We start from the raw sequence: 27843 nt of genomic DNA on the forward strand, positions 1-27843 counted from the left end.
TTAAACTGATATGATCACGATATTACGAAATCCCGGGTTTTACAGCACAACTTTACCATAAATAATAAAAATACATATTATAACCAAATTCATCATTTTAAATCATATAATATCATTTAACATGCGTTATGATCCTTCAGGACGCTGCCAAGCATTTTTCACATTTTCCTAAGTGTAAAATTACCGATTTGTCCCTGTACGTAAAAATTCTCGAATTTATCTTTTTCCAACATTTAATGACATGAGATTATTCTAAATAATTACTTAAGCTTAAATATAATTTTCCATAATTTTATAAAGCTTAAAACTAGGCATTTCAATTAATTCTTTAATTAGCGTTTCGTGTGGCGATTAAATCCCGGATAAATCCAAAACTCAATATTTTGATCCCAAATTTTAAAAATAACATTTTTATTATATATTCTACCCTTCCAAATCATGAGCCACCCNAAGTTTTAAATTTTTGGGTTATGTGTTTTTCTTTTAAAGGAAAAAAATGCGGTCGAACACCGTCTACGTTTTTTTTTAAATCTTGTTACGTTTTTGTGAGACACTGTGAGAATTCCCTGAAAATGGGTGGAATTCCAACATATGGCCCTTAACAGTGGGATAGAACTGTTTTACGGCCTCGCCCCCTTAGAGGATTAAAACTTAGGGACTGACGTCAGTAAACCATGAAAGGTGAAAAATTGCAGTGTTAAAAATTATGAAAAGCATGCTGTAAATATATGTTATTTTCGAAAATATGAAATTTCTATGTGGTGTTCGATAAATCCCCCATTTACTGAGTATTCCCAAAATACTCACCCCTTACAACCTTTCCCAGATAAATCCGAAGAACAGGTAGAAGAAGAAGAATCAGAACAGTTTTGGGGATGGTGATTAGTAGACATGATTATTTTTTTTTATTTTAGAAAGTTAAAATTTTAGATTAGACGTTTCCGCAAATTTATTTTTATTACAGTTGTAAAGACAGTTGTTTTTTTTGAGGAGTTATGAATAATAAACTGGTTTTCGGTTTATACTATGCTACGAGGCTGGTTGTTTCAATTGTGTGATTGTTAAACAACGCCGGTGTCAAATCCCGAGTTTCGGGGCGTGACATTTTAGTGGTATCAGAGCCGCCAGGTTCATCATCCGAGTAGGAAAAATCGAATTTTCAAAAAAAAAAAAAAAAAAATTTCTGAAAAAAAAAAATTGGCCAAACAGGGCGTTAGAGCGCGCCGTCGCGTTTCCTCCGATTCCGGCCGCCTCCGGTAACCTTTCTTCGATCGGCGACCAGTTCCCGAACCGTGTCGATGAGACGAACAAAAGCCCTCAAACAATTTTAGATTTCGTGTTCGTGTGAAACCGGAATTTCAGATCTACGAAATAGGAATATGAACCCTAACCCGAAAAGTATTTCGTCCAATTACCCTACCAATCCTACTCCGATTTTCAATTAATTTTACCCACACGATATACGATCCATGGGTAACGTTTCCCAACAATCAATTTCGGGATCGGATTAACCAATCGGAAACGCCCAAATTCAAGTGAGTCCACCGATTTTGAGCGAGTTCCGGCCAAATTAGGTAGTGTTCCGACCGATTTTGGCCGTGCCACCACCGGTTCCGTGACCCTCACCCCTTCGTCGTCCTACTCCTCTGCTCCGACCATACTCCGGCGAGTCAACTCGGCCGAGTCAGCGAGTCAACCCGCCAGCTTACGTCCTTCGATTTTTTCGTAGGAAACTCCGAATTCGGTTCCGACAACTGATCTGAAATCCTCTCGACATACTCTTCGAATCCATATGTCTATCTCAAAACTTTCCATTTTGGGAATTTTCGAAATTTTTTTTTAATTTTCAGTACTTTACTCTATCCTGATATTTTATCATATTTATGATATTTTGAGCATTTTCTTTTCTTTTTCAGGAAATGTCTCCCCAATTCCGCACTCGTGCCCAAGCTGCAATCCACATGAAGCAGCTTGCCATTGATAATCAGTCGCGCCTGATAAAGCGCCTTCGAGCCAGACTAGGTGAGAGAAGACGGGAGAATGCGATCTTAGCCACAGAGAAGGAGGTAATACGAACCCAACTTAACAACGCTATCTACCAGGGAGAGTTGGTAAGAGGAGATAACATGGACTTGAGGGATGACATAGAACACGGCTTGCATCGAGAGAGAAAGCTGCACGAAGACATCGACCGATACCGAAAAGAATTAGAAGAAGAAAAACAGCAAAATGCAGGAGCAAGAAGAGACTGGAGAATTTAAGTGAGGCTATAAACAGCCTTTCAAAGGTGAACCATCATATGGCTCAACAGGGTGAGGTACTGAAGAACAAGATCAAGCAGAATAAGAGGAATTACAAACTGCGCCACCAGCTTACCATTGATATGTTGGACGAGGCAGAGGCAGACGTTCAGGGATGGAAGACAAAAGTGGCCCAGCTTAATGCAGAGAATGCCCATCTCACTCATATGGTAGAGCTACTTCAGGAAGGAGAGCCAGAGGAAGAACCGGAAGAGGAAGAGCCGATAGAGATTGAGGAGCCTATAGCAGCCATTGGGGATGGAGAGATAGAGGATTAGGCTAGGATGTCTTAGTGATTTTGTCCTAAGAGTTTATTTTACTTTTCCGTTGTTGCTATTTCATTCAGTACGACTTTTAATTCTTTTAGATTGGTCATGTTCATTTTAGTTCTTTTGAGAAATCAATAAAAATTTGCTTTATTTGATTCATTGATTTCAATTTATTTCCGCACAATCTATTGCATGAACTCTACTCGTTCAATAAATTCTTAGAACTCGTAATTGTAGGAAATGGCCGGCAGACCCCCGAGACAGAATCGCAACCCGCGTTATGCTAATACTGACCGTGAAGGCGGACAGGAGAACGAGCAAGGAAATGGACCCCCGCCTGCAATCAACTTAAGCCGAGCTGATCTTATGGCCATAGCCACCATTGTAGCGACAACACTGCAAGGATTGGGAAATCAGAACGCTAATCAGCCACCACCACCTCCACCACCAAATGGAATCAAGTTCCACTATGAATCACTCCGCAAGAATCGGTGTCCAACCTTCAGTGGAGCTGCAGACCCTGAGGTCAGCCAGAGCTGGCTGAAAAGTGTAGAGACTCAACACCGCCTATTGGAAGTTCCCGAGGCACTGAAAGTGGACGTGACTGTGCCGTTCCTAGAAGATAAAGCAGGAAAATGGTGGGAAGCAATTTCGCCAGCCATGACAGCTGCAGGACCAATGACTTGGCAGCGATTTCGAGAAGCCTTTCTGAAACAGTATTATCCAGCCGAGGTCAGACTGCAGAAACTGAGTGAGTTTGAAAACTTCACTCAAACTCCGGATATGTCAGTCGTGGAATACACCTCCCAGTTTAATGCCCTTGGATCTTATGCTCCGGCAATCATGGCGGACGAAGTTTTGAAATTGCACCGTTTTAAAAAGGGATTGAACAGCAGGATCCAATCAGCCCTAGCAGTCTACCAACCCGCGAATTTTTCAGATCTAATGGGTGCAGCTATCCGAGCCGAAACTGACATCCAGCGCAGAGAGAAGGAATTTAAGAACAAAAGGCCCATGAATAATCAGCCCTCACGCAGTAATCAGACTTTCAAGAAGCCTAACCAGTCCGGTGGACCATCAAAAGGACCTTCGCCTACCTCAAGCTACCAGGATATTAAGCCTTGCCCAACTTGTCACTTACGACACCTGGGAGAATGCCGAAGAAACAGTGGAGTATGCTTCGGATGTGGGAAAGCGGGACACCGAATTGCCGAATGTCCTACTGCCGCCAACCAAGCAGCCGGGCCCAACAAGGGAACAGGGCCAAAAACAGGAGCTAACCCCAACAAGCCAAAAGAAGGCAAGCCTAATGCCAGGGTCTTTGCTATGACTCAAGAAGAGGCCGACGACGCCACTGAAGTCGTGTCAGGTACCATTATTATTCAAAAAATGCCTGCTTATGCGTTATTTGATTGTGGTGCCATGCATTCATTTGTATCTAAGAGACTCGCTAAGAAACTAGGACTTAAGCCCGAATTATTAGCCGAACCTTTTCGAATAGCCACACCTACAAATAAGGCCATCAAAACTCACGAGATCCACAGAGACTGTTTAATCAGTATCGGTAATCAGAAATTCAGCGCAGACCTAATACAAATAGTCATGTCCGACTTCGACATCATTCTAGGAATGGATTGGTTAGCCAAAAACAATGCAATAGTGGACTGTAAAGGGAAAAGAGTTAAACTCCGAACTCCGAATCAGAAAGAGATTGTGTATCATGGTAAATCCAAGGAACGGAAATCACTCCTTTCCGCTTCCCAAACATGGAAAGCCATGAAATTCGGAGAAGATATCCACCTAGCAATGGATAGCGAAGTGCAAGGAGAAGTCGAACTGAAGATAGAAGACATCCCAATAGCATGTGAGTTCCCGGATGTTTTTCCAGAAGAACTCCCAGGGATAGTCCCGGACCGCGAAGTTGAGTTCGAAATTAATATGGTTCCTGGTGCAGCACCAATATCTAAAGCACCTTACAGGATGGCGCCAGCTGAACTCAAGGAGCTAAAAGAGCAACTCCAAGAATTGCTGGACAAAAAGCAAATTCGACCAAGTGTTTCCCCATGGGGAGCACCAGTACTCTTTGTAAAGAAGAAAGATGGGAGAATGAGATTGTGCATCGACTACAGAGAACTGAACAAGATCACTATCAAGAACAAGTACCCCCTCCCAAGGATTGACGACCTATTTGATCAACTTAAGGGAGCCGCAGTATTTTCTAAACTGGATCTGAGGGCGGGATACCACCAACTGAAGGTTAGGGCGGAAGATATCCCCAAAACAGCTTTTCGGACAAGATATGGACATTATGAGTTCACAGTGATGCCTTTCGGGCTGACCAACGCACCTGCAGCCTTCATGGACCTAATGAACAGAGTTTTCAAACCATTCTTGGATCAGTTCATAGTAGTATTTATTGACGACATCCTCGTCTATTCTTCCAACGAGCGAGATCACGAAGAGCATCTGCGCATTGCACTTCAGACTTTGAGAGAAAAGGAGCTCTATGCTAAGTTTAAGAAATGTGAGTTCTGGCTAAAGAGTGTATCCTTTTTAGGACACGTAATCTCTGAAGCAGGAGTATCAGTGGATCCCAGGAAAGTCGAGGCAATTACAGAATGGCCAAAACCTAAGAACGCCACAGACATCAGGAGCTTTCTTGGACTAGCAGGTTATTACAGGAAGTTCGTCGAAGGTTTTTCTTCGATCGCCATACCACTGACGAAACTCACTCAGAAGAATTCCAAGTTCGTCTGGGACGAAAGTTGCGAGAAAAGTTTTCAGACATTAAAAGACAAGCTCGCATCTACGCCAGTACTGATCTTACCCACGGAAGATAAGGAATTCACCATCTACAGTGACGCATCTAAGGAAGGTCTGGGATGCGTGCTCATGCAAGAAGGAAGAGTGATCGCCTACGCATCAAGGCAGTTGAAACAGCACGAGCAAAACTACCCTACGCATGATCTATAGCTAGCAGCAGTTGTCTTTGCCTTAAAAATCTGGAGACACTATCTCTATGGCGCCAAGTGCAAAATTTTCACAGATCACCAGAGCCTCAAATACCTGTTCACCCAAAAGGAACTTAACATGAGGCAAAGACGGTGGATCGAACTTCTGAAGGATTACGATCTGACTATTAGTTACCATCCGAGTAAAGCAAACAAGGTGGCCGATGCTCTGAGTCGGAAAAATGAGAGCAAGATCACCCTGGCCTCACTCTCCGCGAGGCCATGTCTGCAAGAGACTGTAAAGTTAAACCAGGACCGAGACCCTGAGCTAACGAAACTCAAGGGACAAGTTGACAGTGGGAAGTCTCAAGATCTACAAATCGATGACAGAGGAGTCTTATGGATGAAAGGACGACTGTGTGTACCAGACAGCGATATCCTTTGCCAAGAAATACTGTCAGAAGCACACAAGTCCAAATTTTCAGTTCATCCAGGGAGTACAAAAATGTACAAAGATCTTAAGAGCAATTTTTGGTGGAATGGAATGAAAAAGAGACGTGGCAGAGTTTGTCGCTAAATGCCAAGTGTGTCAACAGGTCAAAGCAGAGCACCAGCGACCAGGAGGATTATTGCAACCTTTAGAGATACCAGAGTGGAAATGGGAGCATATCTCTATGGACTTTGTGGTAGGGTTACCAAAGTCAAGGCAAGGTCAGGACGGAATATGGGTAATCGTAGATAGACTTACAAAATCCGCACACTTCTTACCCGTCCGTATGAACTACAATCTGGACAAGTTGGCCACACCGTATATGGATAATATTGTACGACTTCATGGAGTACCAGTGAGCATCCTGTCAGACAGAGACCCAAGATTCGTCTCACGATTTTGGAAGAGCTTCCAAGGAGCCATGGGAACAAAAGTGACACTTAGTACGGCCTATCATCCACAAACCGATCGCCAAACCGAGAGGACAATTCAAACTTTGGAAGATATGCTGCGAGCCTGCGCTCTAGAATTCAGTAGCAATTGGAGCAATCACATACCATTGATCGAGTTTGCTTATAATAACAGCTATCACAGCAGTATTGGGATAGCTCCATACGAAGCTCTGTATGGGAGGAAATGCCGATCACCATTATATTGAGATGAAGTGGGAGAAAAAGCAATAGTAGGACCCGAACTCGTACAGACAACGATAGACAAGGTTACAGTGGTCCGAGAGAAACTCAAGGCAGCTCAAGATCGACAAAAGAGTTGGGCAGACCTGAAAAGAAGGCCAGTGGAATTCAATATTGGCGAAAAGGCCTACGTAAAAGTCTCGCCTATGAAAGGAGTGGTCCGATTCAGTAAAGCTGGGAAGCTGAACCCTCGTTATGTGGGACCCTTTGAAATTTTGGAAAAAGTGGGCACACTAGCATACAGATTGGCACTGCCACCAAACACGTCTAGAATTCACAACGTGTTCCACGTGTCTCAACTACGGAAATACATCTCGGACCCAAGCCACGTGTTGGAAGCTGATCCACTCATGATCGAAAGTAACTTGGGAGAAGAGCTGAAATACGAAGAAGTTCCCATTAGAATTGTGGATACCAAGGATCAAGTACTAAGACGACGAATCATTCCTCACGTCAAGGTGCAATGGTCTAACCACACGGAAAGAGAAGCCACATGGGAGCTAGAAAAAAGGATGAGGGACCAATACCCGTACCTTTTCATAGACCAAGCCAACTCAAGTTTCGAGAACGAAACTTCCCATAAGGAGGGAGGGATGTAAAACCCGGGATTTCGTAATATCGTGATCATATCAGTTTAATATCAGGTTAATAATTTGATAGTGTAATCTTGGATATTAATATTTAAATCATTCAGAATATAAGATTTGTTTTAAGGTTATCTAAGTCGTGTAGATAATTTTATCGTGTGCAGAATTATGAAGCTCGACATTTAGATAGTATTATTTTTTTAAACTTGAAATTTTGGTAGGAATAAATTTATCTCAATCTAAGGAATTAAAGAAGGAATTTTGAAAATAAGCAGATACATGTCTAAGATTTAGGTTGATATTGAGATATCGGGATAAAAAATCAAATAAGAGATAATAGAATTCGAAATCTAACAATATACACCATGAGATTTTCGAAAATTAGGTGGGGAAGGAAGAAGGAGATTTCGAATATCTACCTAGATCACGGATATATCATGATTCTAGATTTGATTCACAGTTCAAACGCACTATCACGATAGCAGCCAACTCCTATAAATAGGAGGGCCCTAATTTCAAAATTCACACCATATTTCACACCAAATTTTCGAAAATTCTTCCTCTAGTCTCCATAGGAATTTTCGAGCACAGCGAAGCGCTGCCGCCGTCCAGCCGTTGAAGAGGAATTTTCGAAAATTCCTGTGCAAGCAACCCTAGTTATTCACGTAATTTTTGCATCAAGAATCTAAGGTAAGTGGGCAAATTTTAAAGTTTTAAATTTTTGGGTTATGTGTTTTTTTTTAAAGGAAAAAAATGCGGTCGAACACCGTCTACGTTTTTTTTTAAATCTTGTTACATTTTTGTGAGACACTGTGAGAATTCCCTGAAAATGGGTGGAATTCCAACATATGGCCCTTAACAGTGGGATAGAACTGTTTTACGGCCTCGCCCCCTTAGAGGATTAAAACTTAGGGACTGACGTCAGTAAACCATGAAAGGTGAAAAATTGCAGTGTTAAAAATTATGAAAAGCATGCTGTAAATATATGTTATTTTCGAAAATATGAAATTTCTATGTGGTGTTCGATAAATCCCCCATTTACTGAGTATTCCCAAAATGCTCACCCCTTACAACCTTTCCCAGATAAATCCGAAGAACAGGTAGAAGAAGAAGAATCGAAACAGTTTTGGGGATGGTGATTAGTAGACATGATTATTTTTTTTATTTTAGAAAGTTAAAATTTTTGATTAGACGTTTCCGCAAATTTATTTTTATTACAGTTGTAAAGACAGTTGTTTTTTTTGAGGAGTTATGAATAATAAACTGGTTTTCGGTTTATACTATGCTACGAGGCTGGTTGTTTCAATTGTGTGATTGTTAAACAACGCTGGTGTCAAATCCCGAGTTTCGGGGCGTGACATGTGCAATTTATACTGTTTAAAATGCTATTTTTGGAAAGCTATGTTATTTTACGATTTTTAAAGAAAGGAAAATTTTTTGAGGGATGTGAATTGACTGTGACAAATGATATATGATATGTGGGGGATCTGTTTTAAGAAGGAACGGTGAATTTACAATTTTGTGGGGATGTCGTGAGGGGAAAAGGTCCCAAAGAGAGCCCATTTACGGGAGAAAGCCACAAAAAGAGCCCATTTATGGGAAGAAGTCCTAGAGGGAGCCCGTCTATGGGAGAAGGCCCCCGAGGGAGTCCCGACGATCGTATTTCCATGGTGGAGCCTAGTGCACACCCCATGGGCCATGTGGAGATGAAGACTGATCAGTCAACCGAAGGATAAAATCTATTCACTTTCAAGGATCAAACTTCACCCAAAATGATATATGATTGAAAGCTTTTGATTAAAATGATTTTATGATATATGATTCATGATGATGCTTAAAGCTATTTTTAAATGATTTTTAGAAAATGATTTATTTATGCTCAAAGCTTATTTTAAATGATTTTTAAAGGATTTATTTATGCTTAAAAGTTATTTTAAAATAATTTTACGATTTATGATTTAATTATGCTTAAATGATTTTAAATGGTTTATTAATATTCAAAAGGCTATTTTAAATAAAAGTATGATTTTTATGCATGTGATTGTATATGTATTATTTGTTATCCATGTTTAAAACGTGCTGAGTCTTTAGACTCACTAGGTTTGTATGATGCAGGTTTCGATGATTTATGGAAGGTGCTGACGATTGAGTGGATCGAGTGCAGCAGTACACACCTGAGGGCCTTTATATTTCCGCACTAGCTTGATGGATTAATGATTTAAAGATTTATGTTAAAGATTTTATTTAGAGATATTCTTATGCTTTGTTTTATTATTAGTTGATCTTTTTAAAGGTTGATTTAGGAAGTTTTGGTTAGGTGATGATTTAGGATTTATTTCATGCACTTGAGATTTCAATTGTTAATTTATCATGATTGTTAAAAATGTTAAGTTATTTTATTTAGTTAGAATTTTTGAGTTTTTGATTTATGATTAGTATAAAAAAAATCGAGGTCATTTCATACCCGGTTAACATGCTTAGATTACTATCCGTAGATGCTACAGGTTAGTGAAAAAAACATTGTACTTTATACTTTAAATTAAAAGCAATTTAAAACTAAAATTTACACCTATACTCATATAGTGTAAATTATCTTCTTAATCAGATACGAGAAAATTCACCATCTTTGCTACTTAGAGGAGGCCGTCTACTTCAACAATACGTAGTTGACAATTACGTAAAGATTGAAACACAAAGAATACGATGAATATGTTCAAATCAGCGTGATATACGTTCAAAACTTTACCAAGAATTGCAAGATTGTTTACATAGAGGTGAAAATAATGCAGATATGATAACTTAATTATTAGATTATTATATTTCACAACATATATTACAACTCACATATTATACATATCTACCAAATGCATTATAGGAAATGTTGGTACCAAAATCATTTTGCCATCATCTTTCGGTGGAAGCCCACGTGATATGTATCAACGGTATCAAGATGCCATGACTTTGGTACAAACATATGAAAAACCAGATATAATGCTTACAATGACATGCAATCTGAATTTGAATGAGATAAAATTTCAATTGCTTCCCGGGCAATAACCTCAAGACTGTCCAGATTTGATTACAAGGATATTTCAATCAAAATTTAAAGAATTTAAGAAAGACATTGTGGATAGAGGGGTTTTGGGTAAGGTCCGCTCTTATTCGTACGTAATTGAGTATCAAAAAAAGAGGGATTCTTCATGTTCATATGTTGGTCATATTTGAATATAATGACAAGTTGTGTACTCTCGATCACTTTGACTCAATTGTGCGTGCTGAAATACCTTTACAAACAGAAGAACCCAATCTACACAAAGCAGTCGTCCACCATATGATACATGGGCCCTGTTGATCAATCAATCCTAATTGTCCATGCATGGTAAATGTTAAATGTAAGAAGAACTTTCCAAAGTCATTTGTGGAATACTCATCTCAAGGAAATGATTCATACCCTTTGTATCGAAGACATGAAGGTGGCCAAATATCAATTCCCAACAATGACGACGCCTTCATTGATAATGGTTGGGTTGTCCCATACAATCCGTGGCTTTTATTAAAATATGATTGTCATATTAATGTTGAAGTATGTGGAGGGATTAAATGTGTCAACTATATATACAAGTACATTCATAAAGGTCTTGATCGGGTCACCCTAGAGTTACGAAATGGGCAAAATTATGATGAAATACAACAATACGTGGATGGAAGGTGGATTTGTGCGCCTGAAGCATTGTGGCGAATTTTCTCATTTGAGTTCAGTAGGATGTATCCTTCAGTCATTAGGTTACAACTATATACACAAAACCAACATTAGGTTTATTTTCACCCCCAACAACACGTAAGTGATCTACTAGCAGATGATGACAACTCGAAGACCATGCTTACAAAATTTTTCAAAATAAATTGTGATCCTGACTTGACTGGAAAGTATTTATATTGAGAATTTCCACAATACTACACATGGATAAAATCTGGAAAAAAATGGATTCGTCGAAGAAGAAACAATAAAGTGGTTGGAAGAGTATATGTTGTGTTGCCATCTGAAGGTGAGAGGTTTTATCTCCGTATCCTTTTAAACCATGTCAGAGGCCCAACATCTTTTGAAGATCTGATGACTGTGAATAGGGTAACACATTCAACATTTAAGGAGTCTGCTCAAATGAGAGGACTTCTCCAACATGATGATTATGTAAAACAATGTCTGGAAGAAGCACCCTCTGTTAAAATGTCATCTTCATTTAGAAGGTTATTTGTATCCATACTGGTGTTCTGTCAACCAACAATAGTTTGAGAACTCTGGGATGAGTTCATCCTTGCATGTGTGAAGATTATGGTAGATAAATTTCATCAAGTAACTTAATCATCAATAAGTTATTGCTTGAGATACGAAAGTTGTTGCATCAGTACAAAAAAAAATTAGATGATTTTGATTTGCCATCAATAAGTGCTAAGTTTTTAGAAGACACACCGCTACCGAGAATAATTGAGGATGATCTTTCTTATCATATTTCTGATGATGATTTGAGATCTATTGAACGTTTGAATGCTCAGCATAGGATTGCATTTGACACCATCATAGAAATTATTATGCACAACCAATCAAAACTTTTCTTTATTGATGGTCCAGGAGGCACTAGTAAGAATTTTTTATACCGCTAAATGTTGGCACATTTGAGAAAAATGGGTAAAATTATAATTGTAGTAGCAACATCTGGAATAGCTGCGACATTTCTGCCAGGTGGAAGAACAACACATTCAGTTTTCAAATTCCACTTAGACCAACTGCATCAACACTGTGGAAAATAAAAAAATAGACAAAACTTACAGATCTAATAAGGCGTGCTTCAGCTATAGTATGGGACGAGGCTCCAATAAAAAATCACCATGCTTTTGAATTCGTCAGTAAGAGTTTCCAAGATATTATGGATAATCAAATAGCGTTTGGAGGAAAGATAATGGTTTTTGGTGGTGATTTTTGACAAGTGTTACCGGTTGTTAAATGAGGGTCAAAGGCAGAACAAATTGCTGCAAGTATTTCAAGGTCAACATTCTGGCATTGCGTAAAGATAATACACCTTCAACAAAATATGAGATCTGCTCAAGATATTGAATTCTCGCAATTTCTATTGCGCATATGTGATGGATTGCAACATACTGTGAACCATGATTTCATAAAATTATCGTATTCAATTATCATACCATGGGAAGGAGAACAATCAATTCAGATGTTGGTTAATTCTGTTTTTCCTAATATGATAAATCATGTTAACGTTGAAAACTATATGGTTGATAGAGCCATCATTACACCAAAAAATATTGATGTCGACAATATTAATCAAATGCTCATTCTCAAGTTTTCTGCAGAGGAAAAAGAGTATACCTCTTGGGATAGTGTAGAAGACGACAATTACAACATTTTTCAAGAAGAATTTTTGAATTCCCTTAGTCCAAGTGGTTTACCACCACATAAAATCATATTGAAATTAGGAAGTCTTATCATGCTCTTGAGAAATGTTGCGCCCGAACTTGGTCTATGCAATAGAACAAGGTTAATATGTCGTAGTCTTGGTCGAAATTTTATAGATGCTGAGATCATAACAGGTCCTCACAAGGGTACCAGATTCTTCCTACATAGAACGCCCTTAAAAAGTGAAGATAATTTTGGATTACCATTTGAGTTAACACGTTGACAGTTTCCCATAAAGCTTAGTTTTGCTCTGACAATAAACAAAGCACAAGGTCAAACAATCCCAAATATTGGCATATTTTTGCGTAACCATGTGTTTAGCCATGGTTAGCTATATGCAGCACTTTCAAGAGGAGTCTCACAAAATTCTATAAAATTCTTGGTAAAAGACCGGAATTTAGAGCGTCAATCTGTGTATTCACAAGAAACGTGGTTTTCAAAGACGTATTGCTACCTGATACAGAATGATAAAGTGTAAGTAAGTCAACTCTCTTTATTGTAATTTTTTTTAAAACGTTATGTACAACTAGTAAAAGATAATCGTAAAATACATGCTACATGTTTCAGCGTTAGAATTTGGGAGATGCTGATAAATTCCATTATCTTTGTTCAACCACAGTCAGCTATATATGACACCATGCATTATGTCCATGTATTTATCTCTGCCCATGATTCTCTATTTCTCATCTTCTATCTTATCACATCTCCTGAATAACCATTTTTGGCATGGGTACTAAAATTTTTAAATTTTTTTTCTCTAAAGCTGAAGGATACTGGTTGCAAACAAAGTTTTTGTAGAAATGACATACTCAATTCAATGGATCAGATCTACTCGCCCCCATCTTCATCTGGTTTGTTTTTAACAACGAATAAGTTTATGGTCTTTGATTTATTATGTTGATTATATTAGTGATAATATCAAATTCGTTTATTCGTTTTGATCTTGCAGGTGAGATAATGTATTTATTATGAGCTTCAAGGTCTTATGATCTAATATCCAGCATATTCTCAACATATTCACTAAATCATTATGGAAGAGCTTCTTAGACATTGTTTTATTATAATCTTTACAAACAAATTTATATTTTGATTGATATTTTTTAAACTCAAATGTTTTCAGATCTAGCAGAGTTCCGATGTCAAAATCTGAACTTTTATATGCCACATTTGCATCTTTACTGCTCTGACATATTTGAATATTTGCTGCATATGTATTTAAATCTGAAGAAGCATACATGGAGAACGCGTATGATGGAGGCAGGAATCCGACAAATAGTGTCCATAAATAGCCGACGCCTCATGTTTTTAAAATTCTTTGCATTACAGTAATAAAATTGACCTTAACATGGATTTACAAATTTATTATTTCTATTGTTCTATTTACTTAATTTGTTAATTTCTATTTCAACTTCAGCAAAACATATTATGTGTATTCGGAAAATGGTTTAATTGTAACGAAGTTAATTTTATAATTGTTTGTCTTAACTTTACATTCCGCCATTATTGCTACAATTTGCATTATTCATCTTTGTCAAGTGATCTACTTACAATATTTCGGTTTTTTTGGCAAATAAAAGAAGTTTGCCAATTTCTACTTTATTTGCCATTTATTTAGCGAAATATTTGCAATAGTTTACATTTTGTTCTATCATATAAATTTTTTATAGCACACTTTAATAGATTGTTCTATTTATTTTGTATGTTTATGTTGTACTATGGTATGATTCGATAAAATGAATATTTCCTTATTACGCTAGACCAGAGTGAGTTTAGCTTATGCATAAAATGCTTTAAGACAACTATAACTCTAATTTTTTTTTTGTTCTATTTATTAGCTGAATGTAGAAGACAAATTTTAGGTTTTTATATTCAATAACTTTTTCTTTGATGATATTCTCATATTTTTTGGACAATCTTTTGACTAACTTGTTTACTTTTTTAACATTGAAGTTTATCATTATTTCACACCAGATGATATTACTGCTTCAAAAGAATATTATTGTTATGATCAACACCTATATCATGTGAGGTAACAAATCGAGTTTGACATATTTATTTAAGCTTTGGAATCCCTTGCCTTTCATGGATCAAGTACAAAATGTTTTGGTGCCATGGTGTTGTAATATCATGAATGTTTAATATATTAGCCTCATATATTCATGACACACGCAACGCATGTGCCTCGGTGGCTAGTTATTTATTATATATAAAACGGTCGTTTCAGTTTTTAAAATTTTTAAATTGAAAACCGAAAACCTAACCGTAAAACCAAAATGGTCATAAACAAAATTGGAACCGACCGAAAATTTGTTTAAACCGAATCATAAAAACCAAAATTTATGGTATGGTCGATTTTTTAGGTTTAACCATTTAATGAAACTAAGTGTGCGCATTTAACAAAGCTTAATATATATCTTCACTTAAAGTTGAAACACAGAACTAAAACAAGGATCAGAACTCATCAATACAAAATTATTTTTATAAATTGAAGATACTCTGATCACTTTATCTGAACATGTATTAAACATTAGATTGATTAATATATATATCTGGTGTTTAATATCAAGTTTTTTTTAAAAAAATATATATATACAAAGGAAACGATACTGTAGGAGCCCATCCAGCTAATTCAAAATGTATGAGAAAAGTGTTACTTTTTTTAAAAATAAAATTCCAATTAAATTTATGAATTTTAGTAAATTACAGGGACGATTACAATGCCTTTCGTGATATGTTAAACCTAAGTTCATAAGAATTGATGTGCCGAGCCGCACGATTTATGCCGAGTGTAAATACGCAGATTATGGAACACTTGAATGTTCATGTTTTGGTATATTTAAGACCAATAAGACTAAAATTGGATAGCCTTGAACTTTTGGAGAACTGAAGAATCCATGTTTTGGAGTTAACATTACATTTTCTTGCATTGATCTAAGCAGGATTTAAGTATCCCACATCGCTGACTAACATAGTTAAGAAAGAACGTATTCGTATATAAACCAATGGTCGTGCTTCGTATTATATACTTACCTGGATGGGGTCGATGGATGATCAATAAGGTCCATGACCTAGGTCGGCGACCTTCATTGCACTTAGGAGGGGTGTCTGCTTAAGGTCAGCTCAAGTGGTTGAACCTACATCATAATTTGTGATAGAGGGGCCAGCGTTCGCGCGGCCTCTACCAATACTAGTGAAATATTTTGTAGGTTTGTTCTTTTCTTTGATTACTTCAATTTTTCCTTTTCTCTTTTCCCTGGAAAACAAAATGAAAATATACTGAGAAAATTGCGTTTATACCTAAATATATTTAAAAATTAGTTCAACCTCGCATAATTTGCAATTTTTTCAAATTAACAAAACCATTGGAATCTTCGTTTTATGGCGTCGTAGAATCGTTCAGAGACTACTCTTGATTTCCTCCTTTAGGTGGTGGATTCAAGAATTTTATTCAAATACAACTTTTATTGTGATTCCTACTGTACAAAAAGGAGAAGGAAAATGTTCCAAGATTCAATAATATGTATGGTTGCGACAAGACACAATCCCAGGTAACAAATTTGGTTGAGAGGCGGGGTCCTTATTAGTGAAATAAATTTTTTTGTAACATATCGTGACGACATACAACATAATAATATAATACAAATAAATAACTTCATTAGAAATAGCACAAAGATAATTATGAACAAGTGAACACAACTTGTGCGATATCTCAGAGCAAAATAATCACTAGAGAAGAAATCGAGTTTACAAAATCAATACTAGTGAATAAATGAAAAATTATCTTCATTGACAACTTAAAGAAGTAAATCGCATCCTAAAATCTAAGTAACCAAAATAACCAAAACGCAAGAATGCAAATCATTATAGCCGAAATTTGGAACAAAAGAATTTTTCAATCAACACTATGTACGGGTGTTGTCTTCAAGTGTCTCCAACACGTCATGACATTAAAGTGAAGCATCGATGCTTCGTCTTTGCGAGTTCTTCAGAAAATTCTCCCGAACTTTATCTCTATTTTCTCATATCTCGCTCGTTCATTGTGTAACAATTATTCTTTAATATATAGAGACTTGTGTTAATCTTAATAAGATTCTTTGAATAGATTTCTACAAGATAAGAAAAGTAATATTTCATTAGGAAACAAACTCTTTTTATTATTAGATATCAAATCTAGAGTTTATGAAACTCAATATTCCAGAAAGACAATCTTTAATGTACAATCTCATTTAAAAGGAAAAAATGATTTTAAGGAATTGTGTCTTGCAATGCAAGTCACGTTTCCTTTCGATCTCCACTTTTTTTGCTTTCTTGGACAAAAAAAGCACAAAGAAGTTTACGTATATTAATGCAACTCCATTTAAATTCTCCTGAATTTGAAAACATATCTCCCCCTGAATTTGATCATGTCAGCTTGGACGTTATTAGCAGTGTTGACAACACGGGGGCAAAAAAAATTATCACTTAATACTAGATCAGAGCATAGCATTAAAAACACCTTAACACCTAATGAATTAACAAGAGCATAAGAAACATAAAAAAAGCTTAAAACTAAACAAACTTAGAGCAGATAAAATATAATCACTAATCGCTCTCAGTTTTTAGCAACTTCTTCTTTAGTGTTATCACTTTCTTTTGTTCTTGATGCTCCTACTTCCGAAGTTTTCGCACCACTCCAATCTCAATCTTTTTGTCCAGAATTGACAACCAAATCCAAAAGGAGGCAATATTTTGACACTTGGGTTTCATAATATCTCAAATATCAACTCAAATATCATTTCTAAATTTCAACTCATTTCCAAACTTGAATAAAAATGAGAAATACTTACATCATCTTGAAGCCCATGATGAGAGGATCACAATTCTATCTTCATTTCATAATTTTCTTGGGAAAATCTCTCATGAAATGAGGAAAGAAATTCAATAATGGAGAGGAGATAGATGAGGGTTTGCGTGAATGAGGAAAATGATGGAGAATGAATGGTGAAAGTCAAAGTGGGTTTATATAGTCATTTTTCGCGTCTGTAGCACCTCAGCCCCACTTTCCAGTGCCGCAGCACCACAATTGTCGCAGCTCTAGCACCTAGGTGCTACTATTCTAGCGCCGCAGTGCTTAAATAGTAACTCATGAACAGTAACTTTTTTTAAATTTTTTTTTTAAATCCGAGCATTACACGGCGGCCGCTTTGTCACCAGACGTTCACACAACTATAGATCGTTGTATGGACATAGTTACTCACAGAAGTATATCTTGTCATCACATGACTTGGGCCACGACAACGACGACGATGATGGACATGACGATGGTGATGGCCATAGCCACGACGGTTACAACGTTGACGAGACCGAGACACCGTAGTATTTTCTTAGATTTTGTGTATGATTTTTATTGTACATCTTAGTTGACATATCAGACAAACTTTATATGTTTTATATACAATATCAATTGGATTCCGTTGCATATATATTAGTTTAATGTTGTTTTTCGAAATGAATAGTTAACGAAATTTATTATGTTTGTTAAATATTAAAATACATTATAAATAAAATTTAAAAAATAAATTTTGATATATAAAATTTTAAATATATGATAAATATATGATTTTTTAAAAAAAATTTAAATATAACGACGTTTTTTTGAAAACAGTCGATTCGCTAAATTAGCGACGGATATATTAAACCTGTCGCGAGTTTTAAACAAGAGGTAGCCGACGTGCCGTGAGTATAATCCTAGTATGATACAATCAATAACATATGAGAATTAAAATGACGGATAGTTCATATGAAATTCATAAAGATGCAATATAATTCAATACATGATCAGAAGCTGTGGGCTATCAATAAATCTCAAGATCAAGTGAAGCATTTGGTCATATGGTACCCAAGAAAAGAGAATCCCCTAGCAACATCCACCGACTCATCCGATCGGGGTGGGGTGCTATGTTCTATAATCCCAGGACTATGGTGCGCCTATAGAGAGTGTTCAGGCCGTAGATGCGACCTCCGCATACACTATGCCAACTCAACTATAGCCTCATACGTCCAATAAATCAAGGCGACCTCCGTCATATCAAATCTGAATCGACAAGTGGCTCAATATGTAATGTAATGATGCAAATCAATATCATCACCTCGATATCATAATAAACTCATCTCAAGGCAACAATCATCATCAAATCACAGGTAATTCATCGAGCCATAGAATTTTCAATTTAAAATAAAAATGATACTTTTACCTCATATGTTACCGACCGTAACATACCTTTCAAATATTATCAAAAGGAGATCGAAATGTGTAATTGAGAAGTCTTGAACCCCTGAAGTATACTATAAGTCAAGAACTCAGATCATTTATCAAAACGGAGCAGTTTCTGTACAAAATTCATAATTAATTCAATACTGCTTCGAATCAAGACCCGAAAATTGGATATGAAAGAAAAATCAAAGCCCAACAATTATTCATCACAAAGTTTTGTCGAATAAAGTAATTTACTCAGTCGTTAATATTCTGAAACATAGAACATAATTCCCACAAATTCTACGTCAATATATTGCTGGCACATTTTAGTATTTTGAGCATAACTTCCTCAATATCCAATGGAATCAAGCCAATTTGATATCATTTCGAAGACAAAACAATTTTCTATAACTTTATTTGGAACATCAAGTCCATAATCCCAACCAATAAATCCCAGAATTTGAATAAACAGAAAGCATATACACAAATTGCACTAACTCGGAGTTCAAGACAAGTTTTAGTAAAAATCACATCTCATTCATTTCTTCCTCGAATGATTCAAGAACCAAATTGAAGTTAACTCGATGATCTGCAAGTTTGATGAAGACCTTAACATCAAAATCCAACTACAACCATCCCATATACACGAAATACAGAAGGTATAAAACTGTTTGTGCATAGAACAAGAAACCATACTCATATCCCTTTTAAATTCAAACCAACTCAAGTACAACATCTTCAACATCTTAATATCTCAAATATCAACTCAAATATCAATTCTAAATTTCAACTCATTTCCAAACTTGAATAAAAATGAGAAATACTTACTTCATCTTGAAGCCCGTGATGAGAAAATCACAAATCTACCTTCATTTCATAATTTTCTTGGGCAAATCTCCCATAAAATGAGGAAATAAAATCGACGGAGAGGAGATAGATGAGGGTTTGTGTGAAGGAGGAGGAAAATGAATGGTGGAAGTCAAAGTGGGTTTACATAGTCACTTTTTGCGTCTGTAGTGCCTCAGCACCACTTTCCAGCACCGCAGCGCCACAATTGCCGCAGCTCTAGCGCCTAGGCGCTACTATTCTAGTGCCGTAGCGCTTGAATAGTAACTCATGAACATTAACTTCTTTTATTTTTTTTTTAAATCGGGCATTACACAACGGCCGCTTTGTCACCAGACAATCACACAACCATAGATCGTTGCATGGACACGGTTACTCACAGAAGTATATCATGTCATCACATGACTTGGGCCACGACGACGACGACGATGATGGACATGACGATGGTGATGGCGATAGCCATGACGGTTACAACGATGTCGAGACCGAGACACTGTAGTATTTTCTTAGATTTTGTGTATGATTTTTAATGCACATCTTAGTTGACATATCAGACAAACTTTATATGTTTTATATACGATATCAATTGGATTCAGTTGCATATATATTAGTTTAATGTTCCTTTTCGAAACGAATGGTTAGCGAAATTTATTATGCTTGTTAAATATTAAAATACATTATAAATAAAATATCAGAAATAAATTTTGATATATAAATTTTTAAATATATAATAAATATATGATTTTTTTTAAAAAAAATTTAAATAAATCGTCTCAACCATCGTAAAATTAGCGACGATTTTGCATTGACGACGATTTTTGAAAAATCGTCGATACAGTCAACGACGGCCGACTTAGTAGGGTTTTCAATTCACCTCTTTTTGGAAATTAGGATCATAAACTATAGCTCGAAATTTTATTTTTAGTGAACTATCATAAAATGTATTTGGACAATTTATTTAAAAACAAGGATTTCACCGACTGCATTTATAATATTTTTTTTAGTTTGGAGAAAGAAATATTACAATAGAGTCACAAATATGAGATTTCGTTACAAGTCACCGGAATAAGATAATAGTTTTATATATAATTTTTTTTTTAAAATCAGCAAGTTGACTATTAGAAACGTAACATTATTATATGTTTTCACTATTTAGCGATACTTGATAGAATCTTAATTATTAATTAGTGAATTTTTTAAGTGAAAAAATATATAAAGAATCATTATGATGGAAATTTATATCATATTTTATGCTTCATTACATTTTGTTCTTATCTGGGGACGCGGCGAAACGCTGGCAATTGGGTGCATCGTATTTTTTTTTCCTCAGAAAAAAAAATAGAATATAAAATCCTATAAATAATTAAAAATTAGAATATAAAAAACAAGAAATATATATAATATCAACGTGGAACAACGGCGGCGGCTACCATTCGCCGCACCAAGGACCATTCTTATCTCAGACGACTAGTAAAACCTGTCCTGGTTCAATCTAGTTTATCACGCTCATTACCCTGTTACGAGAGCAAAATATTAACAAACATGAACCGAATCGAGCTAACTGATACTTTAAATTTTAATAGCCAATTTATATTGAAATATTCGATCGAAATATCAAATTAATTTTATTTGATAGTTTTATACCGACAGAACCAAACTTTCGTGTCAACGCATGCTCTATATGTAAATATTTCCTAAGATGTTGGAAGTTGGTGAAGCAACAAAGTCAAGCTACTCGCAAGTAGCTCTGTCAAAATTCGACTTTAGCTTGATTTGATTGAGCTTGAGTCAAGTTCGATTAGCTCGAATCTGCACTTTAGTCGATTTTTAATTGTTTATAATCGAACAGTTCGTGAGTTACTTGAGTAATTACAAAATTAAACCCTAAAATCATGCTACAAACTTTTTCATGTTTTTCAAGCACGAACTTAAGTAACTCGATATTTTCACAAATCAAGCTCGAGCTCAACTTGACTTGTTTGCACGTCTAGTTCGAAACTAGCTAGGATTTTTTATGTTTAGATAAGAATCAAAAACATGGTGTTTTAACTATTTTATGGTTTAAAAAGACTTAAATTGAACCGCTACAATTGATTATAGTTTTTGATTAAAAAAAAAAAAACGTTAATCCAACGTAAACATGATCCTCGGAAAAGAGAGATGGTAGCCATCAAAATAAGTATTTCAATTGCATTACGAAAAGTGTCAGTCAACAATGGAAACATATATAGCTGCCTTATTTTTAGCAACTATTCATCATGATAAACATATTTTATTAATATTTCCATCTATTTCTTATATAATAATAATAATAATTATAACAATAATGTTTCTTCACTTTACTTTCTCTTCTCTCTTCCACCAAAGAACAATGAGAAACCTTCAACTAATTAGAAAACAGAGAACGGACCTTCGAAAGATCATGAAACTTAAAACTTTATTTAAAAATATTTAAGATTACACATTATTTTGAATAATACAAATCTAAATATTGTCGATTCCGTCACAAATATATATACCCTCAAAATATTTTCTAAACAAAAAGATAAGGCAAACACGGTCTCGACGTCCTCAAACTTTTTTCATTAGGGAGAAATATGCGTTTTGTTAAAAACAAAAAACCTCCACGACAGTCGACAGGTAATACATGTTACGACACAATATCAGGCTCATGAGGTGGGAAGAAGCAGAAATACAACATGTTTTGCATAATCCAAACAAGAAAATATAAGTAGTATGTTTACAAATACCATATCATGCTCATGAGAAACAAATACTGTCGATCGAAGATTACTATTTTCACAATTAAAGTAGCTTTAGCAAGGATAGGACACCCGACAAGCTAGGCAAGGAGCTTCATAATCTTTCATAGGGCACCATAAATCATTGCATGTGCGCGCTGTCCAGTTTCTAAGCACGTACACTTTATATTGTGTTGGGAATGTAAGAATATGACACATATTAAAAGAGGCGTGGCTTGTAGGAATTGACGACGGCCAATAAACCTACCATTTTTTACGAACATCACATGCAGCCTCAAATTTTGAAAAATTGAGACGTGCACGTACCTCTTCCTTTGACAATAAGGCTCCCGCAATAACTCATCGATAGTATGAGATGTCTATAAATATAAGCGTTTGAGGTCTCTAAACATACAATCTCATACAGAATAATACACCATCTATAGAGAGATTGGAGTGTTTAGAAGGCTTCAATCGAAGTAAAATCAGAATACTCCGATTGAAATTTTGAGAGCAGTTTTTCTGAAAAAATTGCAGAAGACAATGAAATTAAAAGTCATGCATTCGATCAATAATTTCAATATCACTTACATGCATTGAGATTATTAAAGTTGACGGCCCCACAAATTAAATATAATTGAAAGCTTCGATCCCCACTGATTAAATACAATTGGAAGTTTTGGTTTTTATCATTATTATTTTAATAATGATAATAAATAATAATAATAATAATAAAATTAATAATAATTAACACGGGACCCATAATTAATGTTGTCGGACCCACAATTTGACAATTGAATCAATTTTCGTAAAATTTATTTATTATTTAAATAAAAATAATAATAAATAAATAAATAATGATTAATGTGTTATTAAGTTATATGTATAATTTGGTATACATATAGCATTTGGTCAAATAATTTGTACACATTAAAATAATTTCAAGTTCGACGTAATTTCTAATACATGTTTAGAAATTATTTTTGCATGTTAGATATAATGTCAAATATTATGGATAAGTGTTTGATGTGTACATGCAAATTTAATATTATGTTTGCATTTATTCTTGAAATTTAAAATACAAATAATATTGAAAAATAATTGGTACATCAATATTTACATTATGTTCATATTAAATTATATTAAGTTGTTTATAATTTGAAATGAACATATTAAGTAAGATGTGAATATAATATTATAAAATAAAATATTTCAGGTGTTCACAAATGAACAAATAATCCTCACTTTATCACTACTCTGATAAAAGAAAAAAACTGATGAAGAGCCCACATTTTCACGTAAATGTGATCTTCACTTTATCACTACTCTGATTGAAGAGAAAAACTGATGGAGAACGTATTTGTTCATATTAAGTAAAAATGTGAATATAAAGTTATTTAATGAAAAATTTTGGCTTATAAAGATTCACATAAATGTGGATACTTAAAGTGAATAATAATTATAAAGTGACCTGATAAAACATGATCTGGGGGAGCTCTTCATAGATCGGTTTAAACTGCCTTGACTTGCCACTGGTCTATCTGATGAATGTTGCTCTGACTAGGAGTTAGGTATTTAAAGGACCTTAGCACTACCTATCTTTCCTGGGAGCACTCTTGGAAAGTGTTGATTATGTTACTAAATATTATTATATAAAGATTTAAGTAAAAGCCAAAATTTTTGTCTAGTAATCCGTATAATTTTAAATAATTAAAGTTTAGTCATAGCACCTTTAATTATGAGAAATAATACTTTAAGTCAGATTTGGATCACATTAAAGGCATTTATTAAGTATAAAAAAATAAATAAATAAATTTGTCCAGTGATCTGTATAATTTTAAATAATTAAAGTTTAGCCACAACACCCTTAATTTTGAGAAATTATACATTAAGTCGGTTAAGGATCACATAAAGGACATTTATAAAATCAAAATTTATGTCTAGTGAACCGTCTAATTTTAAATAATTAAGGTTTGGCCACATCACCCTTAATTATGCAAAATTATACATGAAGTGGGCTGAGGATCACATGAAAGACATTTATTAAGAGCATAAATATTTAAAATTGGTGATTTAATGTCTTAGTGATTCGTATAATTTTAATTTATTAAAGAATATCTCTAGCATCTTTAATTGAATTAAAATTATATATTAATTTTTAAATCACATTTAGTTATAACAGACATAAATTACATAAAATTATTCTATCATTTTGATAATACTTTGAGATGAATAATTATGAAGAATAAATATTTTATGCATAAAGAATTTAATATCCTAGTGATTCTTATGATTTTAATTAATTGAAGAGTAGTCACAACATCTTTGATTGAATTAAAATTATACATAAATTATGAGGATCACATTTGGTTATAAGGGATATAAATTATAATTAATTATATTTGAACATTGAAATTTATCCCACAAGAAATTTCGTTATGTTAAATATAATTAATTATGATACAATATTGAATTATTTTATTAATTTATCAACAAAGATTAAGAATTGAATATAATTCAATAGTTGTATCATTAAATTGTATGAATCTAATTAAATTAAAAATTCAGTCCACAGACAATTTTTATGTTAGTGATTCATATGTAGATCATGATTTACATAGGTAAAACATGACATATGGTTTATTGCTTAATTTAATAACATTAACATGTATTCATTAATTTTGCAGCATATTGCTATTACTCTGATATTAATTTTTAAAATTCAAGTTTATAATTTTAAAGTGTGAAATTGAAGATTATTCTTCATACAGGCTTAATGAGCACTATTAATATGAGATATAGGGTACAAGGTACTATGACAGATACATGTTCATCACAAATCATGAGGTTGTAGAATCAAGAGATTCAAAATTTCTTGAGAATGATTTGATTAGTGAGAGCGATCAAATTCAGAATATTGATCATTATGATGCTCATTCATCCACACAAGTTATATGTATTGATTGTTATTCACAACATCCTCCAATTAAAAAGTGTGTTGTGAAATCAATCATATAAACTCCACAAATTGTTGGTCATGATCTTGTAGTTCTTAATGCTCATAAAAATATTGAATGATAAAATATTTAATAGCAAGTAATGAACTCTGAAAGTTGGTTCATGTTGCCATTCATGTTTAGACGAGTCTTCAAAACAAATAAAGTCTCATTAGGCAACATCGAACAACATAAAGAATTCTTCTCTAGTGATGATGGATATTTAATATTTCAAGATTAAGAAAACGATATGGATTGAAACATGTATCACATTAGTGGTATTTCAGGTTTTATAATGTTATCTCTTCATTAAGTTCTGTTGAGAATATTGTGGGTTATTATGAATACCAGAAGGTTAGTGGTAGCTTAATTATTATCAGAGTAATATTAGTATTTGACCGCTAAAAAGCTGCAAAATGTTTTGGGATAGATTTATGGTATTAAAGTTTTACATGCTTATGTGAGACGAACTGACAATTTGGAAAGTGATTTGCTACTTCCACTATTGAGTAAAATTCGTCATTGAAGCACTATTGTGTGGTGTGTTTTAAGGAGTTTCATTATGAGTTTAGAATTATGGATTCTATGTCTAAGCCATTAATATCATATTACTGCAATTCAGTTATGGTCTTTGTGATTAAAGCGGAGGTCGAATTAAGTATATCGACATAATGTATTTTAAACCGTTGGAAAACGTGTTAATAAAGTGGTCATTGAACACGTTAGCACTGAATTGATGATCTTTAAACCTAAAGGCATGCAAATTTCAGACGTTAAAGGATCATATGGTAATTACTGATGGATTTGATTCCATAATAAATTTATGTTATATACATTTGGTTTTGATAATGAAACGCATTCAGTAATGATATTTCTCATATTCAATTATGTACATATTTAGTTATCTTGAGAAAAATATCAATAAAGTTGGACATCGAATAAACATAAGGTTTATTCATTAAGTTATTTGAGAGATATAATATATTGTAATACATGGAAGATAATAATCGTTTTTAGATGAACTATCGCCATGATTCATGTATTTTATTTTCTCCTATGCTAAATGAGATATATGTGTCAAGTGGGAGAATGTAAGAAATATGACACATATTAAAAGAGGCGTGGTGTGTAGGAATTGGCGACGGCCAATAAACCTACCATTTTTTACGAACAGCACATGCAGCCTCAAATTTTTGAAAAATTGAGACGTGCACGCACCTCTTCCTTTGACAATAAGGCTCCCGTAATAACTCATCGATGGTATGAGATGCTTATATATACAAGCATTTGAGGTCCCTAAACATATAATTTCATACAGAATAATACACCATTTATAGAGAGATTGGAGTGTTTAGAAGACTTCAATCGGAGTAAAATCAGAATAGTACTTAAAGATGATTCAATGGCTGGAGGTAACGCTCGATTTAGCTTCCGCGTATTTATTTTGAGAAAATTTCTAACAGGGAATCCTATTCAAAAGCATCCATTAGGCGTTGTCTCAAGTTTATTCTTCAAGATAAATCACTCGATCTTAAAATCTGTTTATTGGTTTCATCATCTTATTTTCTAATATCTTTTCAACAAATGCATCCTAAAGACAATCAAACCAGAAATAAAAAAGTGAAAGCTACCGAACTTACTAGAAAAGAAAGTTAGATAACAGTCGTACTCCGCGTAGCGAATTCAACTCTTGAGCATGGGCATGGCTTGATTATTGTTTGGTGACCACAGATATTTCTACTTCACAAGAATATTGGAATCACCCATCTTTCCTGCTTTAAATAATAAATATTCTAAATTTTAGGGGTGTGCAGAAAACTGAGAAACCAATCTGAAACCATGCTTGCCGACACGAGAAAACCCAAAAATTTCAGTTCAAGTTATAGTTTGCAAATTTGAAAATGTTCATTAAGTCGAATTGAACCCGCACAAAAAAGCAAACTGACTCAAACCCAAATCAAAAACCAAAATTTTATATTTTTGTATATCACGTGTACATATTTAATATCTCATTTTTTACAGTAAATCTGACAAAATTTCTCTAATAATGTTCAACGTTTTACTTAAAATAAATAAAAATATCTAAAAAGTAAATAATCTTAATGACAACAATAATAAGATTTTTGGTTTGAAACTTGAAAAAAGCCAAAAAAATAGCAATAAGATTTTGGTTTAAACTGGAATCAACTATGCAATTTGGTGCCTGCTCATTTTATGAATTAAGTTCCGTTAGGTTTGAAAAGTTCCCAGAATCATCGGTTTTGATTCA

At 34.6% G+C, this 27843-nt stretch overlaps 2 protein-coding genes and 1 non-coding gene across 8 annotated transcripts in view; all 3 read left to right on the plus strand.

Moving 5' to 3' along the window:
* The window catches only part of LOC140976557 (uncharacterized), a 46862-nt gene that overhangs the window by 5022 nt on the left and 13997 nt on the right, over positions 1-27843 (plus strand). For 2 of the 6 annotated variants that reach the window (XM_073440790.1, XM_073440793.1), the window contains exon 1: positions 10160-10434. The exons of 1 other annotated variant lie outside the window; for it this stretch is intronic. The gene's annotated coding sequence lies outside the window, so the exon portion shown is untranslated. Of the gene's footprint in view, positions 1-10159; positions 10435-12153; positions 13231-27843 lie in introns of those variants that run through there. 3 more of the 6 variants (XM_073440789.1, XM_073440794.1, XM_073440796.1) reach the window with 3 other exon arrangements.
* On the plus strand, positions 2810-5542 carry LOC140977399 (uncharacterized). Its single transcript, XM_073442146.1, has one exon. The coding sequence runs from the start codon at positions 2810-2812 to the stop codon at positions 5540-5542; it is 2733 nt and encodes a 910-aa protein (XP_073298247.1).
* Positions 15779-15937, plus strand: LOC140977916 (U1 spliceosomal RNA). Its single transcript, XR_012175482.1, has one exon. It is a non-coding gene; the product is annotated as a U1 spliceosomal RNA (small nuclear RNA).

This window comes from Primulina huaijiensis, chromosome 5, assembly GCF_012295235.1.
Source record: "Primulina huaijiensis isolate GDHJ02 chromosome 5, ASM1229523v2, whole genome shotgun sequence".
In the NCBI taxonomy this organism is placed as follows: domain Eukaryota; kingdom Viridiplantae; phylum Streptophyta; class Magnoliopsida; order Lamiales; family Gesneriaceae; genus Primulina; species Primulina huaijiensis.